Consider the following 15316-nt stretch of genomic DNA (forward strand, 5'->3'; position numbering starts at 1 on the left):
CGGCGCATGCGCAAGTTTGCCGTCTTAAAGTGGAGGAAGGAAACGTACATTCAGGTTGGACAAAGTCCACTGTGCAGCATTTGCTTCTACTCAATGTGACATTCAAGTAAATGGGAATTTGGAATAGTCTCACCGATGCATCACAAATTAAGAAACTCTTATGGTATTTTTGCATGCAAAAATCAAGGAAATTTATATGAATGGAATAGAAATATTTCTACTAGGATAAAAATGTGAAAAATGCAAATATCAAATGTATATGCATAAAAATTAATGCGTAAAAAATGCATCTGAATATAAAAGAGAATAAGAAAACAGTGATGGAAATGTCTGATATTACAAAATTCCAACAATTTGAATAAAATGGGTGAAAAAAAAATAATACAATGCATAATTGAATTGTTCAACGATTAATCGGACAGAATATCCAGACAGAATACAATAACGACAACAACAAAAAAAATACACATACATACGTGCACACACATAGAAATGTGCTTAAAAAATTGATTGTTAATCCCCCCCCCCACCGCCCTAAATACCACATTTTAAGTCCCTCCCGAGTTTGACGTAAACCGAACGAGCACAAACAACATTGGATGTCAACTCAAAGTGTACTCACGGGGGTCTCTTGGGAGCATTTGGGTCCTTGAAGCGCTTCATCTTTTGTCCCTTGGGGGGGATGTAGTTCTTCATCTCGGCCTCATAGCGCACCTTGTCCTGCTTGGCCATGTCTTCAAATTTGCCTTTCTCCTTCGGGGACATTGTCTAAAACACAAGCACCAAATCTAGAATGTAGCAGGGGGGGGGGGGGGGGGGGGTTGCACGCCAGGCCCCATATGTAGGTATGCACTCTAATATTATGTATATATGTATTCCAATTTATAATTGTGGTTTGTGCACTCTCTGCAATCGCCCGAGATGCCACAAGATACTGTCCAATCTCTGGGAAAATAGTAATTGGTGTCAAAGAAGCGAATGGAAGTCTTACAATTTGCAACGAATTCCACGTGTATAAACTTTGATGTTGACATATGTCCAAGGCAGGGCGGGGTGACGGCTGCACCCTCTTTTTGAAAAGCTCCCCGCTGAAAGATTTTGTGACGAAATTGCAGATGATTTGATGCAAACCTAAATTTGCGATCAAACCGGAGTGAATGCGGCCCCAAGAACTGAAAGGCGTTTCCTTGCCTTGGACAATTGGTCATCCCTTACCTTCCATCGCTCTGAGCATTTCTTGGAGAACTCTGCAAAGTTGACACTGGCTTCAGGATGCTTCTTCTTGTGCTCCTCTCGGCACGTTTGCACAAAGTAGGCATAAGAGGACATTTTGCCCCGCGGCTTCTTTGGATCCTTCCCCATTTTCCCTTAGACTGTAGGCGAGCACACACACACACACACACACACACAAAGGAAATTAGAAAAAAAAAGAATGAATATATGACACTTTAAAGACGCACAGGCAATATGTAAATGAGAACAGAATCATGTCTGGCTAGTGTCTGCCTTTGTCTATTGTTTAATGGGGCCGGAGGGAGGAGAAAGGAAAAGGTGGGAGTCTGGGTGAATAACTGATGAGGTTTTGTACATTATGACCACTGTGGTACTGCATTACACCATAATATGAGAGTACCATTTGCTTTCCAGGAACCACACTCATATAAGAGGGGGCTATTTTACTCTCAGGTGAATGTTGTCAATGAATGCATTAGAATTAGCTCCGCCCTGAGCGCTCGCTTTGTGTCCTCCAGCTTGTTAGCCGCGCTGTTAGCGCACCGAGCTAACCATCGTAAATGGCTGAGCGAAGGCCGACGTCTAACGGTAGGCCGCAGGCCTTCCTCGCTCGTCGCACAGCGGTGCCAAGCTTGGAAAAGGTATAGCGGTAGAGATAAAGTAGGGCTGATAATGGTCATAACCGTCCTGTGGGTTTTTTGGGATAGGTGCTAAGTTCACTTTCGGTACTTAGATGTTAGCCTCTCGAGCTCACTGCGGCTAGGCTCGGCTAAGCTATCGTAGCGAGCTAGCTCTCGAAGGTTAGCGCGCCGTTGATACAACTGCGGACGTTAGGCTGACCCACGGCTTGAGTGCGTGTTGACATTGGGAGGAGTTACCCGTCACTCCACGTTGTGTGAATAAATGGACTCCGCCGAGGCGTTTTCGCCCCCCCCCTCGTCACCCCACCCCCAACAACATCGGACAACTCAAAACCATTCGACAGACTCGCGTGTCCCACTATGCTAGCATCCTTTCCTCATCGCTGTCATTCAAATAAGTTCACCCTTTTCCCCCACCCACCCCATGCACACACATAGACGCTCACACACGGGCAACGCGCTCCGCGGTAAAGGCTTGCACTCAACCCGACGCGATCCAACAAGTTCGTGACAAGCGACGGCTTACCTCGAGTAGTCGCGCGTGTACGTGTGTCGTCTCAGACAATGGGACAAAAATCACGATGCGAGTGCGCGATGATGATGATGATGCTCGCGTGTTTATCCTGATTGTCGGCAGCCTTGCAGCCGGCGGACATTGGCTGCCGCCGAGCCCCCCGCGAGTGTCTAATTGGGCAAGCGGCCACTTGTACCGGCGGGACGGTTGGCTGCTTGTCTGGAGCGGGACGGCGTGGCGCTAAACTTGAATGGCAAATAGGCTCGCGCTACCGCCGGCACCCCGAGCGTTACTTGCAAGATGCTCCCCGGGTAGCGACAGGAGCCACCAATTGGACTCCAGTGAGAGGAGCGGCAACGGCAACGCTCTCACTGGTCATATATATATAATAAAAAAGAAAGTAGTCCTCCACCACATAGTTACTTGAGTCAGTAGGTCGTGGCAAAAACTACTCAAGTACAGAGTAGCTAACTGTGGAGTCATTTCTGATTCATTTTTTTGAAAACGAACGAACTCGAATGAATGTCAAATTGACACTATTGTGCAATAGGTATATGCAAATTCAAACAATGCCCAACAATATTCCTTAAAATCATGTTTTTCTTATGGACAAAAACGATATTCAGATTCAGGAAACTTTATTTATCCCCGTGGAACAATTCGATATGAACATGAACGAAGGCAAATCTAGCCACGATAAATGGTTTAACATTTCCATTTTGGTTTTATTATTTTATCAGATGTCTGAAAAGGTTTTAGAGTGAGGACCCCCACGAATGTGTGTGAGATACCCTCACGCCTTCGTTTCTCTATGTGTTATTTTGAGTGATTTCATTAGATTCCTTTATAATATTGATCTGCACACGGTTGTGGAAATCCCAATAACCAGGCACGACATTTCCATTCTCATCAGCATTCTCATTCATTTATGGCGTCCATGTTTCGCGAGGACGCAGCTCAGAGTCCCCACGGATCGGCCTCTCAGCCTCGAGGTACTTGCCTCAAGTTCTACCCAAGAAAAGTGATCCTGTGAAATGTCAAGCAAACAGTGGAGAAAGAGGGGCGCGCCCCCCCCCCCCCCCCCCGTTAAGGCACACCACAGTATTGATTTGGAACCTTCCATGAAAAGTTCTCATGTTGGCCTCAAGATGGCACCAGCGCCATATTGCACTTCATGGCTTTGCCTCGACACCACCCACATAAACTTGAGCAGTCCTGGGGGGGGGGGGGGGGGTGCCAATGTGGCATCCTCGGCGAAATTGTCTACTTCATCAACCATTTATATACGCTCACAAACTGTTAACTTTGCCTTTAATTTTTAAAATAATTTAATATATATAATTGTGCATTTTTTTAACTGACTGTTTCGTTACTGTAAAACAAAGATGCGAGTGACCATAAGGCAGTAAAAATGGAATTGAATTGGAATAAACTCATTAGCTTGGTGTGCTGATGTTGGTTTCAGGCGACTGGTCTAATGATTCCACTCTTCTCTGTTTTGAAAATGACAAATGGAGCAACATCATCATGCGCCACATCCTGTCGCTTGGAGTATTTGATTTCCATTGCTGTACATGATGAATATTGATGTTTGAAATGATACATCTACTCGGACAAAGCAATAACGTGAGATAAGAATGAAAGCGCAGCATTGAACAAAAAAGGTGTGTAACCTTTCTCCATTTTGCCCGTAGGTACAATGTCACTTGGCAACAGGCCATCATGCAACATGGAGACCAATCGGACGACTTCCGCTTCACCACCGAATCCAGAGAAATCGATCAAGCCTGCGCGTTTGACGTGACGCCTTTCTGTCAAGGTGAACCTCCTTTTATGGCTCCGCAATCGACTGGAGCACACTTGGGAGAGAAAATGACTCCCCTCCAAAGACGGTAGGATCCAATGAGGTGGCTTCTCGTGATTCCTTTCATTACATCTGATGGTGACACGCAAAGCCCAAAGAGGGCCCATTGGGAGAGGGAAAAAAAAAAAAATGACGCAGCGCTTATAGTGGAAAATGTGACCCAATGATGGGAGCCGCAATCTTCTGATTGTGTTTTACGGTAATGACTCCGCCTGAGGAACTCGTTTAGTGTCCCACTGTGCCACGGCAAGAAATCAGTTTAGAAATTGCACAAAAAAGCGATGTTGCGCAGATCACTTTTTGGGCATCAAAAATGCTACTTTTTTATTTTTGCCATTATAAACAGGCCATGACTGTGACGCGATTGCATTTCTTTCCGGTTATTCACATCTTGATGAATCATAGAAATCAACAGAATGACTGCAAGTAATCCAAAGAGTAATAAAAAGGCCACGACACATGTGGGCGTGACATTATATGCGATGCGATAAACCTAACTCAGGCATGTCCAAAGTCCGGCCCGCGGGCCAAATCCGGCCCGCGGTCGCATTTCATCCGGCCCTCGGCCCCTGTCATAAAATCAGTGCCGTCTGGCCCGCAGGTTGGGCGCAATGGAACACGTGTTGCATTGACTGAGGTCTCGTCGACTGGTGATTGATGTTTCATAGAGTACTGCTTCCCTCTAGTGGCTAAATGAGTAATAGCATTTAGACACTAGAGGGCATCACTCACGAGTTAACAAGACATCACTCCGTGTTTATATTGACTGATATGTCATATTTCAAATGATCCTTGCAGTTGTGGATATGTGTATTGCTTGTTCATTTCCCCGTTATTCGAGTCAAAGGTTTTGTGACTATTGAAAAGTCATGGTGATACATTTTATGTTTCAAATCAATCCATTTGCACTCAGGAGACTTCTGTTTAAGAAAAAGTCAAGTGAGTAAGCAGTTGCATGTGATATACCTGTTTCAAATGAACCAAAAGAAATTCTTAAGATTGTTGAAATTAAAATAAAAATGGAAATGTGAAACAGACTGGCTTACTAAAATTTGTTGAACAATATTGTTGTTCAATGTAAAGAATGTCAGCCAAGGTCGGCCCCCCGACATTTTACCACATAAAATCTGGCCCCCTTGGCAAAAAGTTTGGACACCCCTGACCTGACTGCACCGGGTTCGATTCCAGCTCCGGCCTCCCTGTGTGGAGTTTGCATGTTCTCCCCGGGCCTGCGTGGGTTTTCTCCGGGTGCTCCGGTTTCCTCCCACATTCCAAAAACATGCTTGGCAGGCTGATTGAACACTCTAGATTGTTCCTAGGTGTGAGTGTGAGCGTGGATGGTTGTTCGTTTCTGTGTGCCCTGCGATTGGCTGGCAACCGATTCAGGGTGTCCCCCGCCTACTGCCCGGAGACAGCTGGGATAGGCTCCAGCACCCCCCGCGACCCTAGTGAGGATCAAGCGGTACGGAAGATGAATGAATGAATGAATGAATGACCTAACTGCTCCCCTCACCGTTTTTTGTGACAATCTTGTACCTTACAAATATACGCAAGATTTCGAATTCAGAATCTTCTCTTTTGAACCTCACCATGTCCTCGGAACATAACGGCACGCCTCTGGGTAGCGCGTGGACAATTCATAGATTTGTTCACACAAACAACATGCATCTCAAGGCGGACCGCAGTCAAAAGGATCCACGCGGTGGTTTTGATGAGCCCCTCGGAAGGCCCCCCTTGGTGGAAAAAAGAAATACAAATCCACGCATGGCACGCTGGTGTTCTGTCCACACACTTGCAGCGAACGCCGCCTCCACCGCCTGCCGACACGTTTCTCCTTGAGTGTCTGGAAACAACTCCCACACTCCTGCGAGGCTCCTCAAGCACCGCAGGCCAATGAAGCCGAATTTAATTGGCAGTTTTTATGCGCAGCCACCGTGGATTTGAAATAACGAAGCGTCGACGCGTTAATACTTTTATTACAGGTTTTAAAACGTTCTGTTATTGTGATCTAAGGGAATTCAGACACAAGGTGACCACTCAACACCTAAAATCGGATATTTTGGGCTAGTGCGAGCACGCTAAGATGTACCGAAGATTGGTACAGTTCTTCTCTGGCACACTCCGCGTCATGCAACGTAAACGTTTTTTCTTTCGAGGTATTCACGAGGCACCTTGGACAATAGAAACTAACAAAGACTAGATACATTCATTCATTCATCTTCCGAGCCGCTTGATCCTCACTAGGGTCGCGGGGCTGCTGGAGCCTATCCCAGCTGTCTTCGGGCAGTAGGCGGGGGACACCCTGAATCGGTTGCCAGCCAATCGCAGGGCACACAGAAACGAACAACCATTCGCACACACACTCACACCTAGGGACAATTTAGAGTGTTCAATCATATTTTTGGAATGTGGGAGGAAACCGGAGCACCCGGAGAAAACCCACGCAGAACATGCAAACTCCACACAGGGAGGCCGGAGCCGGAATCGAACCCGGTACCTCTGCACTGTGAAGCCGACGTGCTAACCACTGGACTACCGGTCCAGACTAGATACAATTCATAGTTAAAAAAAATAATAAAGTCTGAGGCGCTGTAAAGCAGCAAGGCCAATCTGAATCCGCTCTACAGACTTGCTGTAGTTGGTCTTTAAAAAAAAAAAAAAATTAAATCTCATTTTAGTGGGCAAATATCCAAACATTTTTTGATGTTTCCGCACAGGGACATTTGCTCAGGCTGCCATGTGGAGCCTCCGCATCCGCTCTTCCCGGAAGCAACCCTGATCGAATGGGAAAGCAAACAAACCTTCCTTCAAATCCCTTTTGCTCAGTCAGGCCGAAGGAGGCGTCGCATACGCGGGGGGGAAACAGTGCCATTAAATGTGGAAATAACAGCGTGTTGCATCATGGGGGGGGGAATGCATGCAAAATTGCATTTTGCACAGTCCACTGTGTACAATGCCGGTGAAGCGCGATAGGCTGGATTATCTCCCCCAGGGAGCTTTAAAAGGCGCCACTTTCTCATCCTCACCTTGGCTCCCGACTTTCCACCCCCCTCCGCCCTCCTTCTGGGAAGTCACGCGTCCTAATGTTGCTAACCGTGTGTATTTTTACGACGGGGTGTATATGGCGTATTATGCGGTGTATTTCTTTTCAGTGGTGGTAACTCATAGCAACCGTCCCTCGATTGATTTCCGTGCGCTTTGCATTCAGCCTTTCCGTTTTGAAAAAGCTAATGAGCCCGCTCTGGCTCAAATTGACGTGACTTATGACTGGAGGTGCAGGGGAATCGAAATATTCAGCTCTGTATGATGCGGTGTAGTCTGACACAGCTGTAAATCACAATAATAATAAGAAGAAGCATACAGTTGCCCTGAATATCCTTTCCACTATTGACATGAACTGAAATGGCATGAATCCATTCCAGCTTCAGTGTATTTGCAATTTTTGTCCCTGGCAGGCTGGTACCATATCATCCCCTAGCTTGAATATTCTCAACAGATGGACACGGCGTATTGTTACGCTTGCAGACATTTTAGCTCTCCTAATACTGTTTTTTTTCTCATCACTGTAATGTTATAATAATAATAATAATAATAATAATAATAATAATAATAATAATACATTTTATTTATAAGCGCCTTTCAAGACACCCAAGGACACTACAATTTCAAAGTTTGAAGAAATAAAACGTCAAATAAGATTTCAAATCTGTCTTTTTAGCCCTGGGTTGAATGTGCCCCAGTCCGGCCCCCTCGGTGAAATTGATCCAGAACCGCCCCTGCAGCGAGGGGGCTTGCCGAATGTTCAGTGGGAGGTCATTCCAGAGAGAATACGTTCCAGAGAAAAATATGCATTTTCCTCATCAGGGAAATTCTTTTCTGGCTTTGACAAAAAAAAAAAAAAAAAACGATCCGAATTCGCACGTAGCGATGAACCGACCCAAGTGTGGCTCCGACCAGGTGCAGTACCAGTGCCGACCTGCCTGAGGGCGCCCCTGAGCCGCGGTGCTCAAGTGACGATGCCGCCTCCCACCACGAGAGAAGAGAACAGGCCGAGCGAACGCTTCCAGAGCTCTGCCTCTCTCCTCACTTCACTCCCCCCGTTTGATCGTCAAAGTGCTCGAGAGCTCCGACGTCGCGTCTCATGTACCTTGTGGCCGCGCTTAGATAGCCCCCGACACGCCGAGCTGCCCCCGTGGAGCCGGGGCTGGTGTCACCGGGCGTCGGCCAACCGAGACGACAATGCTTGGGGACGGGCAGTGGTACGTCGCGGGCTTGCTGTTGCTCCCCCTCGGTGAGTTGGCCGCCTTCACTTTTTTTTTGGGGGGGGGGGGGGGGGGCGCGGGGGTTAACGAACGATGCTTTGCTGTTATTTTTTTTTATCACACTACAAAAAAGAAGTGTCGTTTCGTTCCACAAGTGATCGCTGACAACTTCCCGAGGAAGTTTGCAGGGTAAATTCTCTAACATCGAAAAATGACGGAACGGCCAAGTAACGGAGTAGAAACACAGTACTTGATTGTACAGGTTTGTTCAGGTACCTGCAAATATTTGTCCGATGACCTTTGGCTTTTGAATAGCTTGTAGTTTCTACTTTTTACGTCAGAGTCATCTTGTGAAAGGGTTGCATTTCCATGTCTTACTTGGTTTTGGAGCTGTCAGTAAAAGATGTGATGACATTTGTCTTAAGTATTTCGACTTTAGAATATACAGTCGATGAAAGATGCACCGGCTCTTTACAAAGTGTTTATTATAATACAAAATAACATGGCTTTTTAAAAAATGGGAATATATGTTGAAATAAATACAGGGCAATATTATGTTTGTTTTTAGGGCAACAAAATCACCAACCAAAATATTATATTTCAAATCGTATCGTGTATGTGTGCGTGGGTGCGTGGCATATTGAAGTGCATGCAGCAGTACAGTATGTTGCGTTGGCGCAGCTGAGGTTGTGCACGGAATGCAAAGGCATGCCACAAAAGCGCTGTCGCGCTGTCGCGCAGTACAGTCTACTCGCACTGTATATGAAATACATTCGACATGCATGAATATCAATTAACACGCAATGTATCGGTTCCAATTGGACAATTTCCAAACAAACGCATTTTCACGAAATTCCCGATGGCCGCCCCCCGCCTCTGTATAAAAACACGAGAATGTAAAGAAATGCTGTTTTTCAAAGTGTCATTTCAAGGTATGTGCCTTAATAAAGGTTGCAGAAAGCTGTTTTCGTACATATCGAGTCTCCTGGCACACATCTCGCTCCGGTTTGATTTAATAACCAGAAATTGCCTGTGGCCTTAATGAACCCCCTTCAGACTCGACTTGCACAATACGGGCGGCCACGTGACCGCAGGACATGACGGCGCCTCGTGCCTGTGCCTGTGCCAAAAGCTCGTTTGTTTGCCACGGACGTGTTTCAGTGGGCTCGGGGGGGTATCTCCTTCCGCCTGTGTGGAATATAAATGGCGGCGTCCAGGACAAAGTCAGGAATGTGTCCACTCGGGCCAAATCTGCTGCCGTTGAAATTTTTTTCCGGGTCCATGTCCTCCATGAGGTGCACTTGAGAAGGGCAGAGTTGAGAACAGAATTAAAAAGCATCAGCAGCAAACATCTGGGCCACTTTCCAACGATGACTTTTCAGACTGCAAAAGTGACTTTGATGCTTCTTTCAATTGTAATCATCATCATCTTCGTAGTTGCCATTTTGGGAATGCCGTTTTGCACAATGCACATTCTAGAAACTAGAACCACCTAGTGGGGTCGTGCCTTTAGCCTCCTCTTCCCACTTGAACGTCCGCCTGCTGTCTTCGGCGACGTCCGCCTTCCCTCCGTCGAGCCAGCGTGTCGCCACATCAGCAGTCTGTCAAGCAGACGGGATTTATCGAGGGTAAAAATGACACGCCGACGGAAGCCAATGCGAAAGGGGCTTCGCTGGTGCTCTTTTCTGCCATTGATGCGCAACTTGGCCCGATGCGGTCATTCCATTTGGTGTTTCTCTCCATCCGAACGGCGCTGGCTTCACCTCGGGCTTAAGCGCTGACACTAAAAGTGTTTTTGGAAGTCAAATGGGGCCTTTGAAAAATAGATGAGACCAATCACATCTGACCAGGCCCCACCGCACACTCGCTTATAAAAACCGGCCTGGCCCGGCAGGGAAATATGTCGATTCTTATGAGACATTTTTTATGATTAACGGCACGGCTGCAGAATGAACGTCTGCAGGCTCGTTGCTGGAGAGCTTTTATGTCTTCATCAACACTCTCGAGTTGTCTTCTAATGGCTAGCGCAGCACTTGTATTTATTTATTTTTTAAACTTTCTCAGTGTGGAGGTCGAATAGAGGTCACCGTTTGGCAGAGCGTCAGATTTAATAACCGGCTGTGTGACTCTAGTGTGGTTGTTGTTATTTTTTTTATTCATTCATTCATCCATCTTCCGAGCCGCTTGATCCTCACTAGGGTCGCGGGGGGTGCTGGAGCCCATCCCAGCCGTCTCCGGGCAGTAGGCGGGGGACACCCTGAATCGGTTGCCAGCCAATCGCAGGGCACACAGAAACGAACAACCATTCGCACTTACACTCACACCTAGGGACAATTTAGAGCGTCCAATCATCCTGGCCCGCATGTTTTTGGAATGCGGGAGGAAACCGGAGCACCCGGAGAAAACCCACGCAGGCCCGGGGAGAACATGCAAACTCCACACAGGGAGGCCGGAGCTGGAATCGAACCCGGTACCTCTGCACTGTGAAGCCCACGTGCTAACCACTGGACTACCGGGCCGCCCTTATTTTTTTTATTTTTATTTATTTTTTGTTCACCATATTGATTCCCGGGAAGTTCTCCACAAGGAGGATCTGGGACCGGGGATCGATGGCGGCGTGATTGGAAAGAAACGGATCACGGCGGTGCAATTATTATTAAACGGTGACGGACGACAATCCGGACGATGCGCACTCAAAAGTGGCTCAGTTTGGTCACATCCCGTGTTTGCCAGCAGGGGGCGGGCTTTCTGCTCGCCCTTTACACACCTGTCACCCATTTTGGAGTAATTGCTCAGCCTTTATTTGGACGCTCTGGCAGTCTGCTCACTGCCGGAGAATTCCACGCCGCGCCAATACTCTCTCGCTCAAATTCCTATTCCGATTATTCGTTGCCTCTTAAACCTTGTGGCTGTTATTACGCGCCATTGATCCTCTTTTTTTTTTGTTATCCTCCCTGTCGGGTATTTTGTGTTCGTTATTAAAGACTCCTTTTGTTATCTGACAAAATCTCTTTTTGTGTCTGCTATTTCGAGGATCCACTTCCTTATTTTGTTGTGCACAAAGCGATCATTCTATCGCTTCGGGCACAACGTGACAAGTTTGAAGTATTAACTTGCTACAAAGTCAAAGTAGGTTCAGGGGCTAACTTTTTAAACCTGTTTTTTTTTTTTTTTCCGTCTGGCACGTCATCAACCATGGCCGAACCGCCCCTTCATTGGCCAAAATGGCTGACTTTCTGTGACTTTTTTTGGGATGCGCCGTCTTGTAACAAACACGCCTGGCGAATTTAATGTCGCTCGGCAAAACCGGGGCCAGGAGCCGAATTTTCCAAATGGGCCGAAACATCCGAGGGAGAAATTGCTCATTCCAAATGATTCATTTCTGCTGACATGAATTTTCTCCAAAGGTAACCTTTGACCTTTCCCTGCAGGTCTCATCATCGTAGCTGCTGGCAGCTCAGCAGAAGCCTCCCAGGTAAGCCGTTAAAAATTTTTTTTTTTTAAACTCCAGTGTTCTGTGAACAAATCGAACCACAAGGCTTGTGTGAATGGTCCACTCGCTCGGGTTCCCCTTGCTTGTGTTTTAAGACTTTCATTACCTGCTCAGAGAAAACAAAAGGCTCCCTATACTACCCCGCCTCTCTAATTGCTGAATGATGAGCTTCGGGATCAAAAAGTTGCATTTTGATTTGTGGGCCTGTCTTAAGCCTTTTTTTCTTTTTTTTTTTTTGCATTGGTACTTTGCAGCTCACTAAATAATGAACGCTTTGCTTCCTGGCCTCGCTGTGAGCGTGTTGACATGGGGAGGCTTCTTACAGGAATGGAAAATTACTGCCCGGGCCTTCTCTCATCTCCATTCGACTTTGTCAAAATCTTTTTTTTTTTTTTTCCCCGGTAATGTCTGAACTTTTCAAGCAAATGTGAGGAAGGGTGGAAAATGGTGCAAAACGGCCTTGCGAGAAGCTTGCTGAGACATCGAAACATAAGCAGTATGTACGCTCATCACCAAAAGGCTGAAAAAGATTTAAAAAAAAAAAAAAGATGAAATTGATTGCAGGCCATTCCGTTTGAGGTACACCTCAAGCTCGAGGAACTGGAGCCTTGTCGTCCATGACGATGAAATTAGGCCTGTGGCGGTCACGTCGGGGCTCAATCACTGGATTCAGAAGATTATTCAGGTACTGTGGGCTTGTCACTGGACACGCCCGCCCACGCTGTCACACCTCCGCCGCCACCAAAAGCGACATCAGATGGATAGCGCTCTCCCCGCTGCCATCATTTTAACTCGACGCGAATGGACTTTCATCAGAGAACAGCACCGAGGCCCGCCGCTCCCTTGCCCATGCGAGGCGATGACCCCCGTGCCCGCTGCTGTGAAATTTTAGCCTAGCCGCTCCCCTTTTTAAAAGCCGAGACTTAATTGAAGTGGTCCAACTGGAGTCCCCCCCACCGCTGGTGAACGGTAGAATTCCTGCGGGCATGCGCACGCATTCTTAGGTCCAAAAATCAACGTGGGCGGGTCAAGTCGATCAAGTCAAGAAGCAGATCGCATCACACGCGCATGTATTTGATGGCGAACTTTTCGCTACGTCTGTTCTGAGACGTGACGGCCTGGAAACTGCGGAGGGAAAAAAAAAAAAGACCTCAATCATGTGTGGAGCTTTGTGGCTGAGCTACCGTGCAACAACGGCACTTCGAGCTTTTTGTGGATGTGTGTGTGTGAGAATCTGGAGGGTCTACGCACACCAAGTTGTTTGCAGCCCGCCCACCGCTAACAAATTAGAAAGGAATGTTTTCCGGCACGTGGAGAACTCCCCCGACATGAATGACTAATTCATCCGAAGAAGAAGATCCAAGGACTCTGAGAGGGCCTTGGCACCGCTTCATGCTCGGGCCCTAACGACTGCTCGGCTTCTTAGCTTTGTAAACTTTGCAAATTTGTTTTGCTTTTCATCTTGGCAGAGCAACGGCGCGTGTCTGTTTTTTAATCATCGCTCGGCCTCGAGTCGTTCCGATGAAGGTTGCGGCCGAACGAGACGAAATGAGACGAGGGAGAGCCCCCCCCCCCCAACCCCCCGCCTCCGGCTACAACCAGCTGGACTCATCACCATTAAACCCAATAAATAAATAACATCAATCACCTCTGATTAAATTCTCACCGGCTCCTGTCATGTGTTGGTGTGCTTTGCTGCTATCGTTTTGGTCCCGCGGGTGCTTTGAGCAGATTTTCAGGAAAAAGCGGTTCACAGCTTCTTGAATTGGTGTCGAAATGTTCCACCAAGGGCGGCCCGGTAGTCCAGTGGTTAGCACGTGGGCTTCACAGTGCGGAGGTACCGGGTTTGATTCCAGCTCCGGCCTCCCTGTGTGGAGTTTGCATGTTCTCCCCGGGCCTGCGTGGGTTTTCTCCGGGTGCTCCGGTTTCCTCCCACATTCCAAAAACATGCGTGGCAGGCTGATTGAACACTCCAAATTGTCCCTCGGTGTGAGTGGTTGTTTGTCTCTGTGTGCCCTGCGATTGGCTGGCAACCGATTCAGGGTGTCCCCCGCCTACTGCCCGAAGTCGGCTGGGATAGGCTCCAGCACCCCCCGCCACCCTAGTGAGGATCAAGCGGCTCGGAAGATGAATGAATGAATGAATGAATGAATGAATGAATGTTCCACCAAATGGGCAAAGCTTCGTCCTTCACCACATATCACAGCAATGGCTGCTTGAGTGCAAGTACTACCCCGTGACGGTTTTTCTCTCCCGGCTGGGCCGCTGCGGTTGCCCGCGGCGACGAGGTTCAGAGCACCGTCAACAATTTTCTCCAGTCTGGTGCGTTTTCTGGCAGCTGAGCCGAGCGCTCATCAAACGATGCTCCAAAGCGTCGGCGTGCAGTCTGAGTCGGGGGGGTTGATCCAGGGGGGAACTTGGGGGAGGTCCTCTCGGGGGCCGAGGTTCATATTTACGCCATTAGCTGGCATATTTAGCGCTGTGTATTTTGGGCCTTTCACGAAAGAGACGTCGAGGTCAAATATTCAACCTTTGTCATTACACTGGCGTGCAAATGCAAAGTGAAAATGAGTTAAAAAATTATTTTTTTTAATGAATCGGCTTTAATTGGACGGCGCTGGAACCTTTCGTTAACCTTTCGGAGGAAGGTCGCTTCAATATCCTCCCTCGTTTGTCACCAGTGATGAAAATTCATCTTCATCTGTCCCAAAGTCTTTTGTTTAAAAAAAAAATAATAATAAAGTGCAGATTTTGTTTCATTTTGAATGCTTCTTAAAAATGATCATGCATATCGGTTTGAAAAAAAAAAGACACTTTTTAAGGCAAAAAAGTTGACACGACTCGATGACAAAGTGAGTTTTTTTTTAAATCACATTCTTTCACTAATCAAAAAGTAATCGAGATATGAATATGATCAAAATAGTTATCTGTTGCAACTTTTACGTCGCCTTTGTTGATGCTTTTTTTCTTTCTTTTTTTTTTTTTTTTTTGGACAAAGCACGTCTTCTTTCCATGAACCGGCATCATCATTTTTTTCCCCCTGCCAAATTATTTGCATTCCACTTAATAAAGTCTTTTAAAATGAAATCCACCTGAAGAGTAGACATCAAAAAGGATTTGCATTTCGAGGGGTAGAGCCCATTCAAGGCCAAATTTGACATCTTCAACTCCATAAAATATGGCGTCGTTCCTTTGCGTTTTTATCCCACGTCAAAATGAAGCAGGAGCGGATGTGGATCGACTCGATGAGTCTTTTTTTTTCTTCTCAGTCCGCACTCTGCATTCTGAACTACTTCAACAAAGAAGTAT

General features: G+C 46.9%; 2 protein-coding genes across 5 annotated transcripts in view; one reads left to right on the forward strand and one right to left on the reverse strand.

The window, feature by feature from the left end:
* LOC127608577 (high mobility group protein B1-like) overlaps positions 1 to 15316 on the reverse strand; it is a 201297-nt gene that overhangs the window by 942 nt on the left and 185039 nt on the right. The window contains exons 2-4 of one of the 3 annotated variants that reach the window (XM_052077728.1): positions 2401 to 2479; positions 1216 to 1373; positions 623 to 768 (exon numbers count right to left, since the gene is read on the reverse strand). In XM_052077728.1, the coding sequence (XP_051933688.1) occupies positions 623 to 768; positions 1216 to 1362 (293 nt within the window). In that variant the 5' untranslated portion in view covers positions 1363 to 1373; positions 2401 to 2479. Of the gene's footprint in view, positions 1 to 622; positions 769 to 1215; positions 1374 to 2320; positions 2631 to 15316 lie in introns of those variants that run through there. The other 2 variants (XM_052077729.1, XM_052077727.1) reach the window with 2 other exon arrangements.
* The window catches only part of LOC127608561 (beta-1,3-glucosyltransferase-like), a 33110-nt gene continuing 19548 nt past the window's right edge, over positions 1755 to 15316 (forward strand). Inside the window, exons 1-3 of one of the 2 annotated variants that reach the window (XM_052077702.1) lie at positions 1755 to 1874; positions 4083 to 4207; positions 11946 to 11989. In XM_052077702.1, the coding sequence (XP_051933662.1) occupies positions 4111 to 4207; positions 11946 to 11989 (141 nt within the window). In that variant the 5' untranslated portion in view covers positions 1755 to 1874; positions 4083 to 4110. Of the gene's footprint in view, positions 1875 to 4082; positions 4208 to 8322; positions 8544 to 11945; positions 11990 to 15316 lie in introns of those variants that run through there. The other variant, XM_052077703.1, reaches the window with a different exon arrangement.

This window comes from Hippocampus zosterae, chromosome 10 (assembly GCF_025434085.1).
Source record: "Hippocampus zosterae strain Florida chromosome 10, ASM2543408v3, whole genome shotgun sequence".
NCBI lineage: Eukaryota > Metazoa > Chordata > Actinopteri > Syngnathiformes > Syngnathidae > Hippocampus > Hippocampus zosterae.